Source organism: Musca autumnalis, unplaced genomic scaffold (assembly GCF_047663935.1).
Source record: "Musca autumnalis isolate F117 unplaced genomic scaffold, ASM4766393v1 scaffold_2, whole genome shotgun sequence".
Classification (NCBI taxonomy): domain Eukaryota; kingdom Metazoa; phylum Arthropoda; class Insecta; order Diptera; family Muscidae; genus Musca; species Musca autumnalis.
This window is the reverse complement of record NW_027411755.1, coordinates 138368950-138392619: the sequence shown is the minus strand read 5'-3', so window position 1 is coordinate 138392619 and position 23670 is coordinate 138368950. Positions and strand designations below refer to the sequence as shown.

Below are 23670 nucleotides of genomic sequence, written 5' to 3'. Positions count from 1 at the left end.
TTTCTTTCATTTTCTTTCGCCCCAACAATGCCTTAAAGGCGCGGGGCACCAATTCACTATGTAATAAGTTTTTATCATGAATAAAGAAATGAATAATAATAAAAAAAAAAAAAAAAAAATTATATAATTGTAAATAATAACGTACGAGGGCAGTTCGGAAACTTCTTAGCCTAGCACAAAAAGCGCGGTATAAACAGAAAAAAGTTAAGTGTTTTGGAAACTTCCATCTCTGTTATGAACACATGTTAAATTTTGTTTCGATCTGGCAACTCCTTCATATAGAAACAGGTGTTCAAAAAAGACGCATCCGCAATTTTTTTACAATGGAAAAATTAGAAATGCGTGCTGTCATTAAATATTTTTTCATAAAAAAGGTTTATCGGGACAAGAAATTCATAATGCTATGGTGAATGTGTTATGTGAAAGTGCTCCTTCATATGCAACAGTAAAAAATTGTGTTGCTGAATTTAAACGTGGTCGTACAAGCATTGAAGATGAACCACATAGTGGACGTCCAAAAACAGCAACAACAACAGAAATTTTAGCCAAAGTGCATGGTATGGTATTAAATGATCGACGAATGATTGTCTCCCATCGGACGCCTCCCCAGGTGGTGGATAGGGGAACGCTCAACATATGATGGGTACCGCAAAAGGAAAACTGTAAACCCTTCAGAAGGCAACGGGAAACCATTGAAGTAATATCCCATGAAAATCATGCAAATATGGACACACATGAACAACGGCCCTCAATCTCCGGTCATACGAGGGTGCTAAGAATCCCCGGAGGTAAAACAAAACACACTCTAAATATTGGTACATGGAACGTGCGAAGTCTTTATGAATCTGGAAAGTTTGCTAATACCGTGAATGAAATGAATAAATTGAAAATCGACATTTTAGGAGTCTGCGAAACCTGGTGGCCTGACAGTGGAGACTTTGTCTCTGAAAATGTTAAAATGTTTTATTCAGGAAATATGAATAAAAATCACAGAAACGGCGTTGGAGTTATTGTTAAAAAACATATAGCAAAATGTGTATCAGGCTTTATTCCAAAATCTGATAGAACAATGCTTATACAATTGGAAGCAAGACCACTAAAAATTAATATTATACAAGTATATGCACCTACCGCTGATAAAAGCAAAGAAGAAGTCGAAGAGTTTTACGAAGATATTAAATACTTAATGAACATGCCTAAACACCATGAAATAGCAATAGTTCAAGGCGACTTTAATGCTAAAGTGGGCCAAGATATAGTGCCCGGTATTACGGGAAAACATGGCCTAGGAGAGAGGAATGAAAGAGGCAGCAGAATGATCCAATTCTGCCAGGAACATAACATGAAAATTACAAACACAATGTTCTCCCTTCCCCCTAGAAGACTGTATACCTGGAAGTCACCCCAGGATAGACCAACAAACATAGTGAGGAATCAAATCGATTATATATTAATTAACAAACGCTATTCTTCTTTTGTAACAAAAACCTCTACGTATCCAGGAGCGGACGTCCCATCCGATCATGTATTACTGATGACAAAGCTAAGGACAAATATGAAGAAAAAAATACGTAAGAGAATTAACGTTGAGAAACTTGATGAGCCATCGACAAAAACAGAAATAAAAGCCCTCATAGGGCAAGAATTTAGTAAAATTGAAGGAATGGACAGTGAAAGCATGTGGAAATCGGTAAAACAATCGCTAAAATCAATAGCAGATAATAATTTAGGAAGCAATCCAAGAAAACGGAAGAATGAATGGATGACTGCAGAAATACTGGGCCTAATGGAAGAACGTCGAAAATATAAGAATTCCAACTACGAATTATATCATGAATTAAATAAAGAAGTACAATCTGCAATCAGAGCAGCGAAAAATGACAATCTTAACAAACAATGCCAGGAGATCGAAAGATTACAAGAACTTCATGACGATTTTAATCTCCACAAAAAAATTAAGGAAGCAGCGGGAATATATCGTAAATCACTGCCAAAAGTTCTATACAACAGCAACAATGAAGCTGTTTTTGATGTTACGGAGAAAAAAGCTATATGGCAGAATTACATAACCTCTCTTTATACAGATGAAAACAGATCAAACTACGACATAATGGACCCCGAGCCACAAGTAGGAACTCCGATAACTAAACACGAAACTGAAGCTGCTATTAAATCTTTAAAAATGAAGAAAGCATGTGGTCCAGATGAAATCCCATCCGAAATTCTTAAACTGATTGAAGGCGATAATATCAACATACTTGTAAGGCTTTTTAATTGCATATATGAAACCGGTAAATATCCACAGGACTGGCTAAAATCTACGTTCATAGCTATTCCTAAAAAAGGACATCCAAAAGCATGCAACGATTATAGACTAATTAGTCTTATGAGCCATGCCCTTAAAATTTTTCTCAAGATAATTCATGGCAGGATATATAAAAGATTTGAAAATGTTTTGGGATTCTCTCAATTCGGCTTTAAAGAAGGAATGGGAACACGTGAAGCGCTTTTTTCAATTGAAGTTCTTCTTCAAAAATGTAAAAATGCTCAAAAAGACGTTTATATTTGCTTTATAGACTATGAAAAAGCATTTGATACAGTCAAACACGATAAACATGTAGAAATCCTCCATCTATTGGTATCGAAGAAAAGGAAATTCGCTGCATAAAAAGTTTATATTGGCAACAGACAGCACAGGTTGATGTTGAAGGAGATATGACTGAAGATATTATAATATCTAAAGGTGTTAGGCAAGGATGTATATTGTCACCTTTACTATTCAATGTATACTCCGAAAAAATATTTCAGGAATCATTTAAAGATGTTCAGAAAGGAATATTTGTAAATGGCGCTTTCATCAACAATATAAGATATGCAGACGACACAACAATCTTAGCTGACAGCATGTCAGGTCTTCAATATCTCTTAAATAGGCTGGTAGCACAAAGCGAGTTGTATGGGTTAAAAATCAATATTAAGAAAACAAAATATATGATTGTGAGCAAAGAAAACCGCTGTCCCCCTTTCACACTAACAGTAAAAGATACACCAGTAGAGAGAGTATACAGCTTTAAATATCTCGGTGCAGTGATAAATGACAAGCTGGATAACTCATCCGAAATAAGATGCCGAATTGAAATGGCGAGGGAAGCATTCATCAAGTACAAGAAAATCTTTACCAGCCATGATATAAACATAAAAACCAAGCTGCGATACATGAAAACATATGTATGGTCAGTTCTGTTATACGCTGTCGAAGTTTGGACCTTAAAGGCAACAGATATTAAAAAAACTAGAAGCTTTTGAAATGTGGACATACAGAAGAATATTGAAAATTCCATGGACGCAGTTTGTTTCAAACAGTGAGGTACTGCAAAGGCTACACCAGGAAAAGGAAATAATCCATATAATAATAAAACGAAAAACAGCTTATCTTGGTCATATAATGCGAAACAACAAATATAAGCTACTCCAAAATATAATCCGAACAAAAATTGAAGGAAGACCCACTAGAGGAAGAAAAGAAATGATATGGATTAATAACATACAGGAGTGGACTGGTATCCAAGATGTTGGGAATCTTCTCAGCGAAAGCCGAAACAGAGGGTCATTTGCTGAGATAATAAGAAATTTATAAACACCAAAATGAAATTTATAATGTAACAGATGTAATATGTATGTATATAATTGCATTGATCGGCAAAATTCGAAAAACGAATAGGCAAATAAAGAAGAAGAAGATCGACGAATAAAAGTGCGTGAAATTGCTAATATCATGGGCATCTCAAATGATCGAGTCCATTTAATTTTGCATGAAGAACTACAGATGAAAAAGCTTTCTGCAAGATGGGTGCCGCATTTGTTAACAGTCGATCAAAAAAGCATAAGAATGAACATTTCTCAAGCTTGTTTGGATCGTTTTAAGCGAAATAAAATGGATTTTAAGCGTCGTTTCATAACTGTTGATGAGACATGGATCCACCACTATACTCCAGAGACAAAAGAACAATCCAAACAATGGACTGAAGCTGGAGGAAGTGCCCCAAAGAAGGCCAAAACAATTCAATCGGCTGGTAAGGTTATGGCAACGGTTTTTTGGGACTTCAAAGGTATTTTATTGATTCCCAAATCCAAAAAAAATTCCTTGCTGGCAAGCGTTGTACCTCAAATGAAGATGCAATTACAGTTGTAAACCACTGTTTGAAGACCTTGAGGAAAACTATTTTAATCAAGGGATAGAATTGCTAGAAAAGCGTTGGACTAAGTGTATTGAAGTTTCAGGAGATTATATTGAAAATAAAAATATTTTTGAAAAACTAACTATTCTCCTTCATTGATAGGCTAAGAAGTTTCCGAACCGCCCTCGTAGTTACAATTGGTTGAAATTTCAAAAATATGCAAAAATCCGATGTCTAATAATGATCGATGATGAACACGCTAAAAAGCGTATAAATACAGGCCACATGGCGGTACACGAAGAACTGGCATGCCAAGGCTTCGATGGAGCAAAGAAGTGCAAGAAGAGATGGAAAGGCGTGGTACTCTAAAGAGCCAAGCAACAAACAGAGAGGAATGGAATTATTTCGTCTATGGAGTACAAATTCCTTACAGACTAATGCATTAAAAATAAATTAATTTTAACATATTTTTGAATTTTATAATAGTATCAGAGAAATCTAGGTTTGACTGTACATTAATTCTATTAAATTCACGAAGGATTTTTAAGATTGGCTCATTCATTGCATACAGTGTTCTATGATAAGGTATATAAAAATATTCAGTATTCCTCAGAGAACGGATGGGAGCATTAAAACGTATTAATTCCAGAAGTTGGGGACAATCAATCAAACCATTAATAAGTTTGTACAAAAACATTATAGATTGAGATTACTTAATCTTAATCTTATAGGACAAAGCTTCTGTAATAAGCCAACTAAGTAAGTAAATATATAACACATTTTAAGTAATCAACCAGATCTACAAAATCTGATGAAAAAAACTTTAGTTACAACAATGAAAGATGTTATTCAAATTTTTATTTTACCCTTCACACGAATCAACTTACGAACACGGACGAAAAATCGATTTTAAATTGTATTGAAGATAAGTAGTAATATTTGTCACATATGAACGTATACGAACCTCTTTTGATTTACCTTTAAAAAATAGGCTTAAGAGCGCCACTTAAGGCTTTTGCATTGCAAGCTCTAGCAACTATAAATTTTCCTTTACTTATTTACACATTAAATTAAAGTTTACGATTGTTAAATTGTAGTCGTCATAAATAAACACATATGTATTTACAGATGTGTGTTCTCAGTTCTATAAACTTTTGTGCGTCAGCTGGCGGCTAACTATTTGCTCTGTTTTTTTATACCCTCCACCATAGTATGGAGGGTATATTAAGTTTGTCATTCCGTTTGTAACACATCGAACTAATCATTTGCGACCCTATAAAGTATATATATTCTTGATCAGGATAAAATTCTAAGACGATCTAGCCATGTCCGTCTGTCCGTCTGTCTGTCCGTCTGTTGTAATCACTCTAGCGTCCGCAATAATTGAGATAGAGTGCTGAAATTTTGCACCCGAGGGTCTTTTTTCCATAGGCAGGTCAAGTTCGAAGATGGGCTATATCGGTCCACTCTTTGGTATAGCCCCCATGTAACGGTACCTCCGGATTTGAGGTATTTTGACTTTCTTCTACACATTTGCAGACCGAATTAGCTATAATTTGGCACTTAGTGTTCCTAGTGATCAACAAACTTATATCCGACAGGATATGGGCATAGGTCCATGTTTTGGTATAGCCCCCATATAACGGTACCTCCCGATTTTCGGTATTTTGAGCATTTTAGTTACAATTTTTAACCGAACTAGCTGTAATTTGCCATTTGAGATTCTCAGTGTTCATTAAACATCCCCACCGAACATCGTCAACATAGGTCCATGTTTTGGTATAGGCCCCATATAACGGTACCTCCCCATTTTCGGTATTTTGAGCATTTTAGTTACAATTTTTAACCCAACTAGCTGTAATTTGCCATTTGAGATTCACAGTGGTCATTAAACATCCCCACCAAACATCGTCAACATAGGTCCATGTTTTGGTATAGCCCCCATATAACGGTACCTCCCAATTTTCGGTATTTTGGGAATTTAAGCTACAGTTTTCTGTAATTTGACATTTGAAGTTTTGAGTGGTCATAAAATATCTCCAATGAAACATCGTCAACATAGGTCCATGTTTTGGTATAGCCCCCATATAACGGTACCTCCCAATTTTCGGTATTTTGAGAATTTAAGCTACAGTTTTTAACCGAAATAGCTGTAATTTGACATTTGAGGTTCTCAGTGGTCATAAAACATCTCCACGAAGCATCGTCAACATAGGTCCATGTTTTGGTATAGCCCCCATATAACGGTACCTCCCGATTTTCGGTATTTTGAGCATTTTAGTTACAATTTTTAACCGAACTAGCTGTAATTTGCCATTTGAGATTCTCAGTGGTCATTAAACATCCCCACCAAACATCGTCAACATAGGTCCATGTTTTGGTATAGCCCCCATATAACGGTATCTCCCGATTTTCGGTATTTTGAGTATTTTAGCTGCAAATTTTAACCGAACTAGCTGTAATGATCGGTATTTTGAGAATTTTAGCTACAATTTTTTCTATTCAAAAATAATCGTCAATATAGGTCCATGTTTTGGTATATCCCCCCATATAACTGTAGCTCCCGATTTTCGGGAATTTCCGTGGTCACGAAATTTCTTCACTAAAATTCGTCAACATGGGTCCATTTTTGAGAGTCTACATTGTTTTGATGAAACTACCCTCTAGTTTACTCTTGAAGTTCCCTGCAGCTATAAAACTTTTCCACAAAAAAATTTAAAGATAGGTTGACTCTTTGATATAGCCCCGTATGTGGTACCTTTCACCTCGCTGAACACATTTTTTAGATTAGATTAGATAACACTGTGCAACAAAATGGAGGTGACAGTCTGGGGCACGGAAAATTCCTCTTGGGGAAGAAAGTCCTTGGTGAGTATATTATGAACCCCGAAGGACAGATCCGCCGTGAGTCGAACTTCCGCGTTATGGCGTGATAAAATTTTGTTAGAGACCCTGTGGGCCATCAGGAATTACGCCATATCTTCCAAGAGGTCAAAATACCAAATTTCAGCCGAATCGGTCATAAAGTGTCGCTAAAATCCACAAAATATCTAAAATCGGACGGTACTTTTATGTGGGGGCTATGACAAAAAATTGACCTATTTTCAAAAAAATTATACATACTTGTTTTCTACACTCTGAAACCTTTAAATATGAACTTTAAGGAAAATCGGTCGATAGATGTGGGTATTACCGTTCTATTTCAATTGGATACTACGTACAGTCACAATAGGTATTCACAAAAAATTCTCACATCTTAAAATAGAAAAATCCACTTTATTTTAACTGTGGCAAATTTGAGCACGATTTGACTTCTGAATTTATTAGTACAGACCCCCTGCTATCTTTCAAATTCGATTTGGAGGTGGACATATTTGGACATTTTTTTAAAAGTTTAAGTATATTTAAAAAATATTTGTAAAAAATAATTTTTAACATATATAAAAATATTGATTTTATTACCCTAATTTTACAAATTTCATCGTTCTTTTTATAAATATTATGAAAGTAATCATTAACAGCTTCCCGATTCATAATAGCTTTGGTCTCACTTCTGTATATTTATGCAGCGACGCAATACAACAAAAATTGTATATTTTACAGCACAAAGTCTGTTTTATTTTTACATAAAAAAGAGTCAACTTTGGTACTGCGCCAATCAACGAATACTAACGTTATTTACAAAAACTAATTATTTTCAGATGACTTGATGTGTTTTTTATTATTCTGTGCAAAAAAAAATTAAAATTGCGAAACTTCAAAAACAGGGTTTTGGCCAAAAATTTCTTGATTGAAACCTATGTGAATTGTCGAAAAGTTGTTCCACCTAAAATTGTAAAAGGACGCTAGTTATTCCATTTTAATTAAGACTATTTTATGGTGGAGGGTATAAAAAGTTCGGCCCAGCCGAACTTAACGACTTTTTACTTGTTTTTTTTCTAATTATTACCAGACGAATAGGACACATATGGAGCCAATGTTTTAGCCCATGGGTTTGTGTCATCATTTATACCCAAGTTGGTTTCTTGCATTTGCCCCCAGCGGCTTCAGGCATATTCTATAGCCCAGCATCCATCCCTAAATGCGTATGTAGATGTATTGCAACAAATACCAGTGATTAGCTGCAACTTTGTTGTTACTTTTATTTGCCACAATGAAAAGAAAGACTTTTTATTGCTGTCATATAACTTCAGGATGCATGCAGAAAGCTTTTTTCTAAGGTTTCTAGGGTTCCATGTTGATCGCTAATTATTTACCTAAGATTTTGTATGGTAATAAAATATTCTGTTTGCAATCAAATCAACCGCAATGCTTTTAGCAGCTGCAATGTCTTGTATGGCAGTAGACAGAAATGTTTCCTAGTAAAAGTGGAATATTCTATGAAGTTCAAAAGGGTTGGCATCATCACAGTAGACATAAGTTATGGCATCTGGAAATTTAATGGTACGTTGGGTAACATTATTTGCAGATCCTTTATATGTTGGGTCATATAGGTCAGATACAGTGAAGATAAACAAAAACTTTCATGGTTCTTAGAAGCTGCCAATAATTCTGCAATGGTCAGAGTTGTTGATTTCAAAAATGAAAGGAAGTTCTAAGTCATTAATGGAACATCATTACCCTATATCGAACCTTGGATGGTATTAAAAGTTAGTTTTGTCCAAAAATTAACAATCTAGCTATGTACGTCCGTCCATCTTATTATTATTATTATTATTGCCACCGTTGAAAATTTGATGTTGCTTGGCCTGGGAATTGAACCGCAAACCTTCTGAGTGCAAGGCGGTAGTGCACACTACTGTCGCGCCCGTCCTTCTGTCGGTCATAAATTGTAATCAAACTCCAGATTAAATTTTGTATGGTGACGTTGTATGTTTTTGGCGATGATCGCTACATATGTAAAGATAAGATATACTAACAATACAATTTGTAAAATTCCTATTGGGAATGTTGTTGTTGTTGTAGAAATGCAAACATGTCCATTCGTGCATTTTTTTAAGTTATCTGGTTCCGGTTACTCTGTGTCCAGATTCAAAAGTTCTGCAACCTGGACTGGCACAGTCCATAAAGAATCAGGAGACAGGTGATTGAAGTTAACTGGGCAGCTAAACAAATGCAGCAAGTTGTGTGGTCCCAATACACATGCAGGTCATATGTTTGGTATCGTGACACTAATTCGAGCCCAATATGAATTGAGGCGGCTGCAGCGTTCGGATTTTAAGTGGACTAAAAACGTCCGTACGTCCGTCCGTCCGTCTGTCCATTATAAATTGTAATCAAACTCCAGGCCGCAATTATGGACCGATCGTCACGAAATTTTGCATGGAAGTCGGGTTTAGACCAGAATGGACACCTATTCTTATTGGTGATGATCGTGAAATATTTAGCGGGTGAAATGGACCAAAAACATAATTTTTATCCGATTTTGTAGCTGATCTGTTGGTCGCAATAATAGCCCGATGGCCTCGAAAATTCGAACAAGATAACAGTATATGACAAATAAGATGCTTGCGATTTGAGATGGTGATCGGATGATGTTTAGATGGTTAAATGGACCATAAATTTTGTGTGAAAATTGTGAAAATTTTTAATATACCGGTTATATCTTTATTCGTGGAAGACACATTCCGCCCACATAAATAATATTTGGAAGACCAACACTTGCCCTTTCCATTGATGCCAATTGTATTGATTTACACGGTCAGATAACAGAGTTACAGCCTAATATATCCAATTTGTTGCTTGAAGTGTAATCATAATAATACAATTATAGCTCAATAGTCACGAAATTTTGCACGAGGTAAGGGTTTAGGTCGAAGAAGATACCTACAATTTTGGATGATGATCCGATATTATTAAGCGGTGAAATGGACCATTACTTTTGTATGAAAAGTATAAAAATTTTATGAAATTTTGCCTTTTTAGGGCGAAGATCATTTTTTAATGATTTTGGTTAATTTGCAAGTGAAAAAGGAAAGCCAAGGACTCGAACCCACATAGTCACCAAATTACGTTACCTGGTTTCATTGGTGGTAAAGCAAATCTTCGGACGTATCGACTATGTAATGGCTTCTCTGTCCTAGAACTTATCGTTTTTCAAATGCAAATGTGTTTTTTTACATTAACGCGGATACTTGGCCACAGAAATGTATTTTCTTCATGACAAACGCTTTTTGCGCTGACTTTGAAGTTATGAGTTGGCTTTGAACGCTAACACGCCATGACAACATTTTTGATATGTTTTTCAAGGACGTGGGTTCAAATCCCAGCCGGGCTCAGCCTGTTTATTTTTGGTCCATATTTTTATTCCTGGCATATAGCGGCAAAGTAGGCTACATAATACCATATTATGGTAAAATATTTTATACCCTCAGCCTTTAGATTAATACAAAATATACATAATACGACCAAAGATGTGCCCATCGAAAAAATGGTTTTAGATCCCTACTATGTTTGGACGAAATTTGTTTCAAACAATTTGGAATCGATTTAGCCCTGTCCGTTCATCTGTCTCTCTTACTGTCTAGCTGGCTGGTGCGCACGATAACTCCCGAACGGATCTTCCGATTCCAACCAAATTTTGCCCAAATTTAGTTTTATTTAGAATATGGGCTATATCGGTTCACTCCTTCGGGCACCTCCCCCACAAAAGTTCAAAATTTTTCTGCAAAATTATGTGAACGATAACTGTCGAAGTGCGAAATTGATTTGGTCCAAACTTCCTATATACTATTATTCCTTCCAGATATAGATCGGGTAAGACTATATCGGTCCACACCTTCGAGTACCTCCCACACAAAATTTGGAAAATTGAAATTTAGGAGTCCTATCGAATCGTTTTAATTTTTTTCAGCAGATGGTCCTTGCTGCCCCCTTTACGATAGTACAATTGCAATGACAAGTCTTTATCTCCAGAGATTATGGCCAAAAAGGTCCAAGAAACCCTGAAAAACAAGCAAGAAACCTAACTAAAATGGCAAATCCGCAAGATAACTCTCAAGGGGATTTTCTAATTGGTCCAAACTTTGCACATCCTATTATTTCATCCAGTAATGTATCAGGTTGCAATATGGACTATACCTCCTACATAAAATTTGGAAAAGTGCAGTTTGAGGACCAGTCTCGGATCTATTTGAATTTTTTGAAGAAGGTTCTTTTCATGGTACCTAATGCAACGGTACAATTTTTCCGGAGAAGGTCCATACTTCCTGAGATAATGGTCCAAAATTTCCAAAAAAGAATTCTCAAACTTTTCAAAAATCAGAAGTTAGCTTACTACAATTGATTTGGTATAGCCTTACATTACGATACCTACAAAATATATATGAGGAAAAGTCAAAATTTTTTAGTTTCCATGAAGCCAAAGTTTGCACTATTATAATACGCGAACTATTGTAGTTTACCAGTAACTATGACTATTGCTGGATTATTTTAGATGTTTTTGTACAAAGCTCAAAAATTTAACAAAAAAAATTAATTTACGTGGTAGTTACGACCGCGTAAAGGAAAAAACATAGGTAAAAACACGTTGAAGCTATACAGGTTTTTTACATTGCTATTCGATTTCTGATTAAACCATTCAAATGACGGACATCTGTCCAAAGTAAAAGTAGGAGAATACAAAATGAAGATTACACTTCTAATGTATCACTTTCCAAAATTTCCACTGCATCCACCTTTTATGGATGCTGACATTTTGAAGCCGGATTTCAGGTGTTTTTTGTATTTTTTATGTAAATTTCCTCAATATATATTTTTGTTTTCGCTATAATATGAAAACCACTAAACGGATTTGTATAGTTTTGGTTTCATTTGAATCTTCGCGATGTATAGATTACGTACATATTTTTTATATATTTTTCAGAGGCATAAGCAGGTTGAATTTTATTAAAACAAGTTGCAAACTACCAATTGTTTGGAATTCTTTCCTAATTTCCGCGAAAATGCACAACTTTTTCACTAAAGTTATGGGACCTCAGTAAACATATAGTATGTAGGGAGCCCCTTATTAAGAGAGTTTCTCAATATAATGATTAGAGTCTTTTAAAGATTTTTTTCTTTTTATCAGAATTGAAACCGCCATAACTTTTGCGCGCAATAACCAAAATTAGTATCACGAACAGATTTAAGAATGGGATTTTTTTCTCAATCTATGTACCAAAAATCTTTCATGTAGCTTAAAAAAAATTTTTAATTTTTTTTTTATGGAAAACTAAAAAATTTTGTCTTTTCTTCATATATATATTTTATACGGTATAATTATTGTGTTTGTTTCTTTTTTGGTCAGATGCTGAGGGTATATCACCGTTAGCGGAGCTGACTATCTTACTTGGTGTGTAATTGAATAAGATAAATTTTGAGATTTATAAACTTGTTTGCATGCAAATTATTTGAATTTCTATTCATTATTAGTAATTTCTATCGGTATAAAATATGTATATAACCACAATGAACTATTTGCGAAATGCCCTGAAAATCACAAAACTGCTTGCATTCCCAGTATATGTGAGGACGATAGATCTTCAATAAACCCACAATCAATGTGAATTTTCCAATTTTGGCATATTGTTTAGAAATGTATAATTTATATAATTGTTCCACAAATACCCCAGTAGGGACAGTGGAGACTTATCTTATACCAATGGATTCATGTTATGTCATTGATATGTGACGTATTTTTTTATCGCCGAATCCGAAAGGCGTGTCCTAAGTTGTCACTTGTAGAGAAGATTTTCATTGCTAAAATACTCAGGAAATATCGGCAGCATTACACACGGGTATTATGCCACCGTTGAAAATTTGATGTGGCTAGGCCTGGGAATCATACCCAGACATTCAGCGTGCGAAGTGGTTGCGCATAGCTATTTCCTAGAGGTTGTGGTGTAAGGTATCACATGATCGGCCCCGTCCGACTATAGCCTTTGCTTACTTGTTTTTAAACTCAGCCTTTGTCTAGCACCACATCAAAATATGCCTGATGAGCTGAATTAAACCACCAGCGAAACGATCGTATCGTATTTGTTGGATGTATGTGGACTGCGCTAGATATCACATTTTCAACACAAAACCACTTCAAATTAATGACCATCGTCCTAAAAAGACAACAATTAAATAAAAACCACTCATGTTTGCAACTACCTGTGGCTTGGTGCAGGGTGAGCCTTATTTCAGCCGTCCAGGAGGTGTACAGTGTGACATTTGATTTAGTGGCGGATATTTTCATATTCCTCAGAGGGAAGAACTGCATTTAGTCAGTTAGGTAGACATTTAACATATCACATACGTCATCAACGCTAAGATAGTACAATCATCCGCATACATTACGATATCTATGCCATCTGGGCGGTGTGACATTTCAGAAAGGTAGAAGTTAAAAAGTTCCTGAGATATCATCCCGCCTAGGGGAACTCTATGTTTCGCTCTATGGGTCTTGGACTTCTTATTTCTCAATTCTTCAAACTACTGGCGTCCACACATATAGCTGATCATCCAAAGTTCCAAACACGACTGGAGGGAAGTCTTCTCTATCCTCGAAGAGGTCTTGTCACTTTTTTCGTATATGTTCGCCTACTAGCCTGTTGATTTCAAGAGTAATTACACTAACTCTTGCACCTTCAGGGTTCGTGCTACTATTTGGGAAATTTGGTCTGATTTCGGGTATAAGGGTCGACAACAGTGATGATGTTGCAACGCTTCAGATGGTCTTGTAACTTTTTAAATTTAATATTTTTTCCAAAATTTAAAAAAAATACTCTTTGGGTTTTTACTCTTATAACTCTTATAAAAACCCATTTATTAAAAAAATGTCCATTTGTGTGGAAAAGCTATAATTTATATGGGAAACGGTATGGAAAAACACACATTTTTACCCATGTAATTTCAAAAAAAAAAAATCAAAAAAGTGTTAAACGGACGGAACGGGACGGGTAAAAAAGTATATATGCGCTGAAATAGGATTATCTGAGGCATAATTCCGTGGCTAAAATTTCGACTTTAGTCCTCACTGGCGGTACAAAACTTTTCACGTAAAATTTCTCGGTATAGGTGATCTAAGTCTTCATATAGCCCTCATACGATTGCTGAACTATAACTATCTGGCCTAACAATGAAAACGGGAATATTTACCATCAAAAACGGTTTTATTGTTTTCTTACGAAGTCTCCAGCATGATTTATACACTTTTTCGTGCGCTCAAACCTATAGGCGAAGCAATTTTTCCACCCCGATTGAGAACCTCCAAAACACGCTTTTACAGCATCTACAGACAACAAAAATCGTTGACCACTCCTTTTTTCCTGATGTGCTGGAATCAAATGAAGTCAGTGGATCCCAAGTCAGGGCTGTACGGCGGATAATCCATCAATTACACGTTTTGTCCGGTCAAACTGGCGCTGGTTTGAAACGATGTGTGAGAGCACACATTGCCATGATGCAGAACGATTTGTCTTCTCTTGTTGTTTTTCGAATTTCTCAGGAGGCTTCAGGCAAACAAACCGTCGTGTAGCCACATGGTCAAATTTTCTTAAGAAACAATCAACCTTTTGCTTCGAAGTGCTTCTTCCATGAACAACTTTTGTTTGATTTGGCTCGCTTTCGAAGACCTAAACGGCCGATTCCTGCTTTGTTTCAGGCTCCTAAGCATAGATCCTAAATTCGTCGTCTGCGGTGATCTTATAAACGTCGTTTGAAACACCGCGATTGATTTTATGCACCATTTCTTTAAACCAATTCACAGAAGCCTTTTTTGCGGCCAGGTGTTCATGCAATATCAAATGTTAGTTGGTAGAAGTAATGGCCAAGTAATGGCACAACGACCGATTTTGGGCGACCCTTACGACCTTCGTTTTTTTGGTGAGTGCCGACCACAGTTGAATTCCTTAAAGCAATTTTTCATAGTCCTATGCGATGGTTCTTTATCGACATTCAAAGATTTAATTTGATCGATACACTCTTGCGGGGATTATCCACGTCGAAAGTTGTGAAAAATTCTTGGACGAAAATGTTCACAAGTAAATTCCATTTTTTTGCGCTAAGTGATTTTTTCACTTTTTTTAGTCGCATTATTCAACCAAAATTACTGAAATTTGGTATTAAGTCTTCGTTCGATTTACAAAACTTTCCTCCAGAAATTTCGAAGTACATGTCGACGTTGGGATACAGCCCCCATAGAACATTACTCTCGATTTTCCGTATTTTGATAGTTTTAGCCACATTATGAAAACGAAAATACTGAAGTTTAGTACTTAGTCTTTGGAAGCGGTGCAGAACATTATAACAGGTATAAAACATCCCTTACAAAAAATCAGACAGTAAAGGTTAACGTTTTGGTATAGACCGATATACAGTGCTGCTTAAAACATTTGCAACTGGAATGACAATTTCATATTTTATATACTTCTGAAGTAATTTATGGATTTAAAAATTTGTTTTGCAAATATTTGTGTAGGTAAATCTTATAATTTCATATTGATTTAAGTCCACGAAACGTACTCGGTTTTAATATTACAAAAACAATTCCTAAATTGTTTTGCCAAATTTATATGAATTCCATTTTTCCTGGAAATTACTGTTTACCTAAATTTTGCCTGTATTGGTGTACCTTTATCCATGGTATGTATCGGAAGGGTTTGTACAGAATTATCGGTGTTAAGACTACTTTTAACATCTGTTGATGACCTCTGAGAGATCTGTTTAATAATTCGTATAATTACTTGATCATCTCCTGGAGAAGATGTAGTTGTACATACACCCCTTCCATCTTATGGCGATTTTAAAACTTTTTTAGATATTGTACTGTCTTGATGTTAATTTTTATTATAAAAACTAATTTATTAAAAAATGTCCATTTGTGTAAAAAAGCTATTATTTATATGGAAATCGGTATAGAAAAAACACACATTTTTACCCACGTAATTTCAGAAAATTCAAAAACGTGTTAAACGGACGGAACGGGACGTGTACAAAAGTATATATGCGCTGAAAGAGGACACTCTCAGGCATCATTTCGTGACTGAAATTACTGTTTTCCTAAAATTTGCCTATATTGGTGTACCGGTATCCATGGTATATATCGGATGGGTTTGTATAGAATTATCGATGTTAAGACTTCTTTTAACATATTTTGATGACCTCTGAGAGATTTGTTTTATAATTCGTATAATTATTTGATCATCTCCTGGAGAAGATATAGTTGTACATACACGTCCTCCCATCTTATGGCGATTTTAGTACTTTTTTAGGTATTGTACTGTCCCGATTTTGATTTGTAGACTTCGTTGGATCCAAAATAAAATGTTGTACAATTTCAAAAATAAAAAAATTTATAAAGCTTTGATATAAATATCGGGCCATAATTTGTGTTTTCTTAAAAATGTATTCACATTTTTTCTACCGAATTGGTTATTAGTATGTTCCCAGAAGATATAAACTTACTCGCTAAATACTACTCTTATAGGTATGTATATCCAGGTTTTAGTCTAGCCTCAATGAACCGGTATTGCCCAATTTGATAGATTTCGAGGTGTTTAGTTTTTGTTTAATTTTCGAACCGAGGTTGCTGTTATTTGATATTGCGTGTTGTAAGAGGATACAAAAGCTCAATCGGGAAAATTGTAAATATTGGTTTATGTTTTAGAAAAAACAACTATGAAGCCCATGGGAGCACTTTTAAAGGGTTTTGCAAAATGTTCCTTCTGAAGTAGATTTATCATCATCGCTCATTCTTATTATATAGGCTATATAATAAGAATGAACGATGATGAACCCGCTAAAAAGAAAAACGCAATCGCTGCATCTCGATACGTTTAACAATATTGATGTCGTTGTATAGCAGATACAGCTCGTGGTTCATACGACGTCGATATTCACGTCAACGCAGATTGGTCCGTAGATCTTTCGAAGAATTTTTCTCTCAAACACGCCAAGCACTGCCTTATCTGCATGGGCAAGTACCCAGGCTTCGGAACGATATATCAGCACGGGTAGTATCAGTGTTTTGTAAAGCATTATTTCTGTTTGACGAGTTGTGGTTTTGTTTTTAAAGTGCTTACTTAAGCCAAAGTAGAATCTGTTGGCCAATACAATTCTTCTTTTTATTTCACAACAGATGTCGTTTGCTGAGTTTAAGGCGGTGCCGAGGTATACGAAGTCTTTTACTACCTCAAAATTATAGGAACCAACTTCAACAGTTGGTCCGATCTCAATAGACGCATTGCGCGTCGACACCATCAGCTTGGTCTTCTCGCCGTTTACCGCCAGACCCACTTTAGCAGATTTTCCTTCGACCTTCATAAAGGTATCGGTTACTTCTTTTACTGAGCGTCCCATGATGTCTATATCATCAGCATAAGCAAGTAGCATGTGGCTATTGGTGTAGATTGTGCCACTTCTTTTGACCTTTGCCTCTCGTATAGCCTTTTCTAGCAGGATGTTGAAAAGATCACACGAAAGGCTGTCTCCTTGCCTAAAACCTCTTTTAGTATAAAACTCTTCGGAGAGGTTCTTTCCTATTTTAACTGAAGATCTTGTGTCAGTTAGAGTCATTTTACAAAGCCGAATGAGCTTTGCGGGGATACCAAATTCAAACATGGCTTTGAACGTAGCGGGCTGTCGAAGGCTGCTTTATAATCGACAAAAAGGTGGTAGGTGTCGATCTGCATTTCTTGGGTCTTCTCCAGGATTTGTCGCAGGGTAAATATCTGGTCAATGGTGGAATTGCCAGGTCTAAAGCCGCATTGGTATGGTCCAATTATTTCGTTGACCATGGGCTTTAGTCGTTCGCACAATATCTTGTATGCGATAGAGAGAAGACTTATGCTCCTATAGTTGGAGCATAAAGTCTTATCTCCTTTCTTATGGACGGGACACAGCATGCTCTGGTTCCAATCGTCGGGTAAGCGTTCTTCCTGACTGATGGAGCTAACTAGCTGATACACCATACACCTTATCAGGCCATCAGCTCGTGCTGCCTTATTATTCTTCAGCCGGTTTATTTCTATTTACCTCATCTTCGCCGGGTGGTATACATTCAATACCATCTTCTGGGATTGGATCTGTGGTATCTTCGTCGACTTCGCTACTATTGGATACCAACAGTTTGGAAAAATGATCTTTCCATATCCTTAGCACACTATCTGTATCAGTTACCAGATTACCTTGCTGGTATCTACAGGAGGATGTGCCAGTTCCAAAGCCATAAATTTAATGTTTCACTCTTTGGTAGAATTTTCGGACTTCATTCTGTCTCCTGTATATCTCGATTTGTTCACACTCCCGCTTTTCCATCTCTCTCTTTTTCCTGCAGAAAAGACGATTCTCCTCTCTCCTTTTCTCTCGATACCTCTGTCGTGCGCTACGCGTTGCTTCTGATTGTAAAGTAGCCCTATATGCCGCATTTTTTTCTTCGGTAGCAGCACGACACTCCTGGTCATACCATGGATTCCTTGATGGAGGTCTCTAGTATACAAGTACTGATTTTGCGGCTGTTTGCATGGAGTGGGCAATATTTTGCCATTGTCCTGATATGTTATCGGGACGAGGAGTGCTTCGATTAAGCAGTTGGGTCAGTTGTGTGGAATATGCTGTGGCTATCTGCTGTGATTGCAGCTTACCGATGTCCAACTTCTGTGTTGTGTTGGTTCGCGCTTTGTCTGCTACTTTTAATCTGGTACGTACCTTTGCTGCAACAAGGTAGTGGTCCGAGTCTATGTTTGAACCTCGGAACGATCGTACATGCAACACGCTTGATACATGTCTTCCATCTATCACAACGTGATCAATTTGATTTCTTGTTCTTTGATCTGGCGACAGCCAGGTGTCCTTATGAATATCTTCTTCTTCTTTATTTGCACATTCGTTTTCCGAATATAAGCGACCAATACAATTTAATTACAATTATCATATATACATTATTTGTTTTCATACATTATTTATCAAATCTGCAAATCCCTCTCTGTCTCTCGCCATGCTTAATAGATTTGTGACATCTCGAATACCAGTCCATTCCGTGATGTTATCAAGCCATGTTAACTCTTTTCTTCCTCTAATGGGGTTTCCTTCAATTTTTATGCGGGTTATATTTTGTAATAATTTATATTTTTGATTCCTCATAATATGTCCAAAATAAGCAGTTTTTCTTCTCTTTATGGCTGTGATGAGTTCTCTTTCGCAATGCATTTTCCTCAATACTTCAGCATTTGAAACATGAGCAGTCCAAGGAATTTTTAATATTCGCCGATATATCCATATTTCTAAGGCTTCTAACTTTTTAATATCGGCAGATTTCACTGTCCACACCTCCATTGCGTACAGTAGGACTGACCACACATATGCTTTGACAAATCGAGTCTTCGTTTCAAGATTGACGTCATGGCTGGTAAAAACTCGCTTGTATTTCAAAAATGCATCTCTCGCCAACTCTATTCGGCATCTTATTTCCTTCGAGGAGTCCCATTGTTCGGTAATTGTAGCTCCAAGATATTTAAAAGTCTTAACTCTCTGTATGTTTGAATTGTGTATTTTTAATATGGCGTTATTGTGTTCTTGTTTTTTGCTTATAATCATAAATTTTGTCTTCTGGATATTAATTTTTAAGCCATATTTTTCACTGCAAATTGAGAGTATATCCACAAGGTTCTGGAGTTGGGATATGTTATGTGCCATTAGAGTTGTGTCATCAGCATATCTAATGTTGTTTAAAACCGTACTGCCTATATGGATGCCATTTCGCAATCTATTTATCGATTCGTGAAATATTTGTTCCGAATAAATATTGAAAAGCAATGGGGACAGTACACCCTTGCCTGACTCCTTTGGATATAGCTATACTTTCCGTCATTTCTCCGTTTACCTCAATTTGAGCAGTCTGGTGCCAGTATAGACTCTTTATACATTGTATTTCTTTCTCATCTATATTTATTGAGTTAAGAATGTCTATCAGTTTATCATGTAGTACGTTGTCGAAGGCCTTTTCATAATCAACGAAACATAGGAATACATCTTTTTGGGCGTTTCTACATTTCTGTATCAGAGTGTTTATGGAAAAAAGGGCTTCTCTGGTACCCATGCCTTCTTTGAAGCCGAACTGAGACGTTCCCATTACCCTTTCTCATTTCGGATATATTCTTGAATGAATAATTCTAAGGAATATTTTTAGAGCATGGCTCATAAGACTAATTAGTCTGAACTCGTGACAGTATTTAGCGTGACTTTTTTAGGGATGGTAATAAATGTCGATTTTAACCACTCCTGTGGGTATAGGCCTGTATCATATATGTTGTTGAATAATTTTGTTAAGAGATCCATGTTTTCATGATTTATTAATTTTAAAATTTCAGAGGGAATCTCATCTGGGACGCACGCTTTTTTATCTTTTGGCGACTTTATTGCAGATTCTACTTCTACTCTACTTATTGCTGTTCCTGATAGATGTTGCTGGGAGTGCTGCTCAAAGATTCATCTGGTGTCGTCCGTAAATACTTCTTTTATGTAGTCTCTCCATAAAGTTTTCTTTTCATCAATGTCAAATAAAGGTTTTTTGCTTTTATTACACAATACATTTGATGACGTCTTTCGGTATGCACCGGCAATTTCTTTTAGTTTTCGATGGAGGTTGAAATCGTCGTGTAGTTTTTGTAGTCTTTCAATTTCCAGACATTGGTTTTTTAGACATTCAGTTTTTGCAGTGCGTATGGAAGCTTGAATTTCCCTATTCAGCTCCCAATATAATTCATGATTAATATTTTTATATTTTGTTCTCTGGTCCATCAAGTTCAATATATCTTGTGTCATCCATTCCTTGTTAAGTAAAAGTCTGTTAAAGTAAACATGCACCTTAAGTGAGCTCCAAAAAAGTGTTCTTTTTAAGAGGGAAAAGCAGTAGTTTGGACACCAAAAACTATTTCATATAACACTGTGCAACAAGGTTTCTGTGCGGTGGAAAATTCCTTTTGGAGATGAAAGCCCTTGATGAGTATATTAAGAACCCAAAAGGAAATTTTCCCCATAGGTCAAGTTTCTGAGATATCGCGCAATGAATTTTTTGAATTTTCGCCTATGGTGCTTGAGAAAATAGCTTTATATCTCTGTTTGCCGTTATTGTAGCTTCGTTTTGAGATTACATTTCTTCAGTCAAATCGAATGGCGAATCTTTTTGTGGAACATTTCATTCTTCTAACTCAATTCCTTTCATGTCATTTTCGTCCTTTCTTTCTTGAACCGTAGTAAAAGTACCATAAGATGAGATTTTACAGCATCCAAATATTCCACAAAAATGTTGCTCTGAGAATTTTAGGTACGGTTCTCATTGACAACTAATCGATATTGTCACGTTTTCATTGTCTTTTTTGACATTTACCCGGTTTTTGTTCAGAAAAAACCTATGTTTTGTTTTTCTGAATATTCGTTATTTGTTATGTATTGGTAGGTCGACATAACCATTGGTTATCGCTTATATTGACATCTGGGATGTATCTGAAATATTTACCATATATAGCTCCCGATATGCTGAACACGTTAATGACAAATTTTCTTGGAAAATAGATCCGGTTATCTAATATTTTGAACCGGATATAGCGATATAAAACCCGGATTTTGTACCGATTTTAAGTAACCGATTAAGCTTATATGTATATCATTAGAAAGCTAATAAAATTGCCAATCAGGGAAAATAAATTTTTTGACAGCATCTTACCTGAGTTCGGTGCTAAAACAAAAAACCCGTATTCTTCAACCGTTTTTAAGGAAAAATATCACTGCGCGTAAATATGGAGATAAAAGCTTGGTGGGTGAAATATTCTTTTTGCCGATGAAAGTCGATGAAGTTAATATTATGAACCCGGAAGGACAGTTATGCCATAGGTCAAACTTCTGAGTTATGGCGTGATGCATACATTCTTGATGAACTTTAAGAGAACGACAATAAACCCGTAACATAAATTCCATTTCGCTATAACTCAGAAGTTTGACCTATGGCATAACTGTCCTTCCGGGTTCATAATATTAACTTCATCGACTTTCATCGGCAAAAAGAATATTTCACCCACCAAGCTTTTATCTCCATATTTACGCGCAGTGATATTTTTCCTTAAAAACGGTTCGAGAATACTGGTTTTTGTTTTAGCACTGAACTCAGGTAAAATGCTGTCAAAAAAATTATTTTCCCTGATTGGCAATTTTATTAGCTTTCTAATGGTATACATATAAGCTTAATCGGTTACTTAAAATCGGTACAAAATACGGGTTTTATATCGCTATATCCGGTTCAAAATATTAGATAACCGGATCTATTATCCAAGAAAATTTGTCATTAACGTGTTCAGCATATCGGGAGCTATATATGGTAAATATTTCAGATACATCCCAAATGTCAATATAAGCGATAACCAATGGTTATGTCGACCTACCAATACATAACAAATAACGAATATACAGAAAACAAAACATAGGTTTTTTTCTGAACAAAAACCGGGTAAATGTCAAGAAAGACAATGAAAACGTGACAATATCCATTAGTTGTCAATGAGAACCGTACCTAAAATTCTCTGAGCAACATTTTTGTTGAATATTTGGTTGCTGTAAAATCTCATCTTATGGTACTTTTACTACGTTCAAGAAAGAAAGGACGAAAAGGACATGAAAGGAATTGAGTTAGAAGAATGAAATATTCCACAAAAAGATTCGCCATACGATTTGACTGAAGAAATGTAATCTCAAAACGAAGCTGCAACAACGCCAAACAGAGATATGGAACAATTTTCCCATGTATTATAGAAAAAAATCAAAACTTCATCGCTCGATATCTCAGAAACTTGACCTATGGGGAAAATTTCCTTTTGGGTTCTTAATATACTCACCAAGGGCTTTCATCTCCAAAAGGAATTTTCCACCGCACAGACCTTGAGTTCAAATTTGTGGCACAGTGTAATCGACAGTGATATATCGGCACAAAGTTTATGAAAGCAATCGTAACAACTCGAAATTAAACAAATATTTAAACAAAACATTTATAAAATTCATTAATATTATTACAAAAATTGCACAACGAAGTTATTTTATGTTAACCGATGATCGGTTAGATAACCAACTAATCAAAACGGTAACAAACAACAGCTGCTGCTGCAAATTGTGACATTTCATTAAAATAGCCGTGTTTACACAACTATTATTATAGCAGAGTCGCATTTATGTTACGCTGTCCGTTAATTTGAAATTACAGTGGCCCAAAGAAAAAATATCGGAACAAACTGGAAAAAAGGAAAGCTAGAAATCTATCTCCGGAAGGAGAAGCTTTGAATAACACAAAGCAATTCAAAATGAGTAATGAACAAAAAGTTGGCGATTTAAGTGTGGCCAGCTTGAAAGCCATTATCAAGGAGTGTAATGAAGATGTATTGGGGAAAATATCAAGTCTTACTGAAGAAGTGAACAAGTTAAGGGCAACTAATGATGATTTGAAACACAATATCGAACTTCTAAAAGAGGAAAATAAGATGAT

General features: G+C 35.9%; 1 protein-coding gene across 1 annotated transcript in view; it reads left to right on the top strand.

Annotated features, from left to right (window-relative positions):
- Positions 1 to 1069: 1069 nt before the first annotated feature.
- LOC141392395 (uncharacterized) overlaps positions 1070 to 23670 on the top strand; it is a 32625-nt gene continuing 10024 nt past the window's right edge. The window contains exon 1 of the mRNA XM_073965343.1: positions 1070 to 2260. Coding sequence (XP_073821444.1) covers positions 1070 to 2260 — 1191 coding nt within the window. The remainder of the gene's footprint in view (positions 2261 to 23670) is intronic.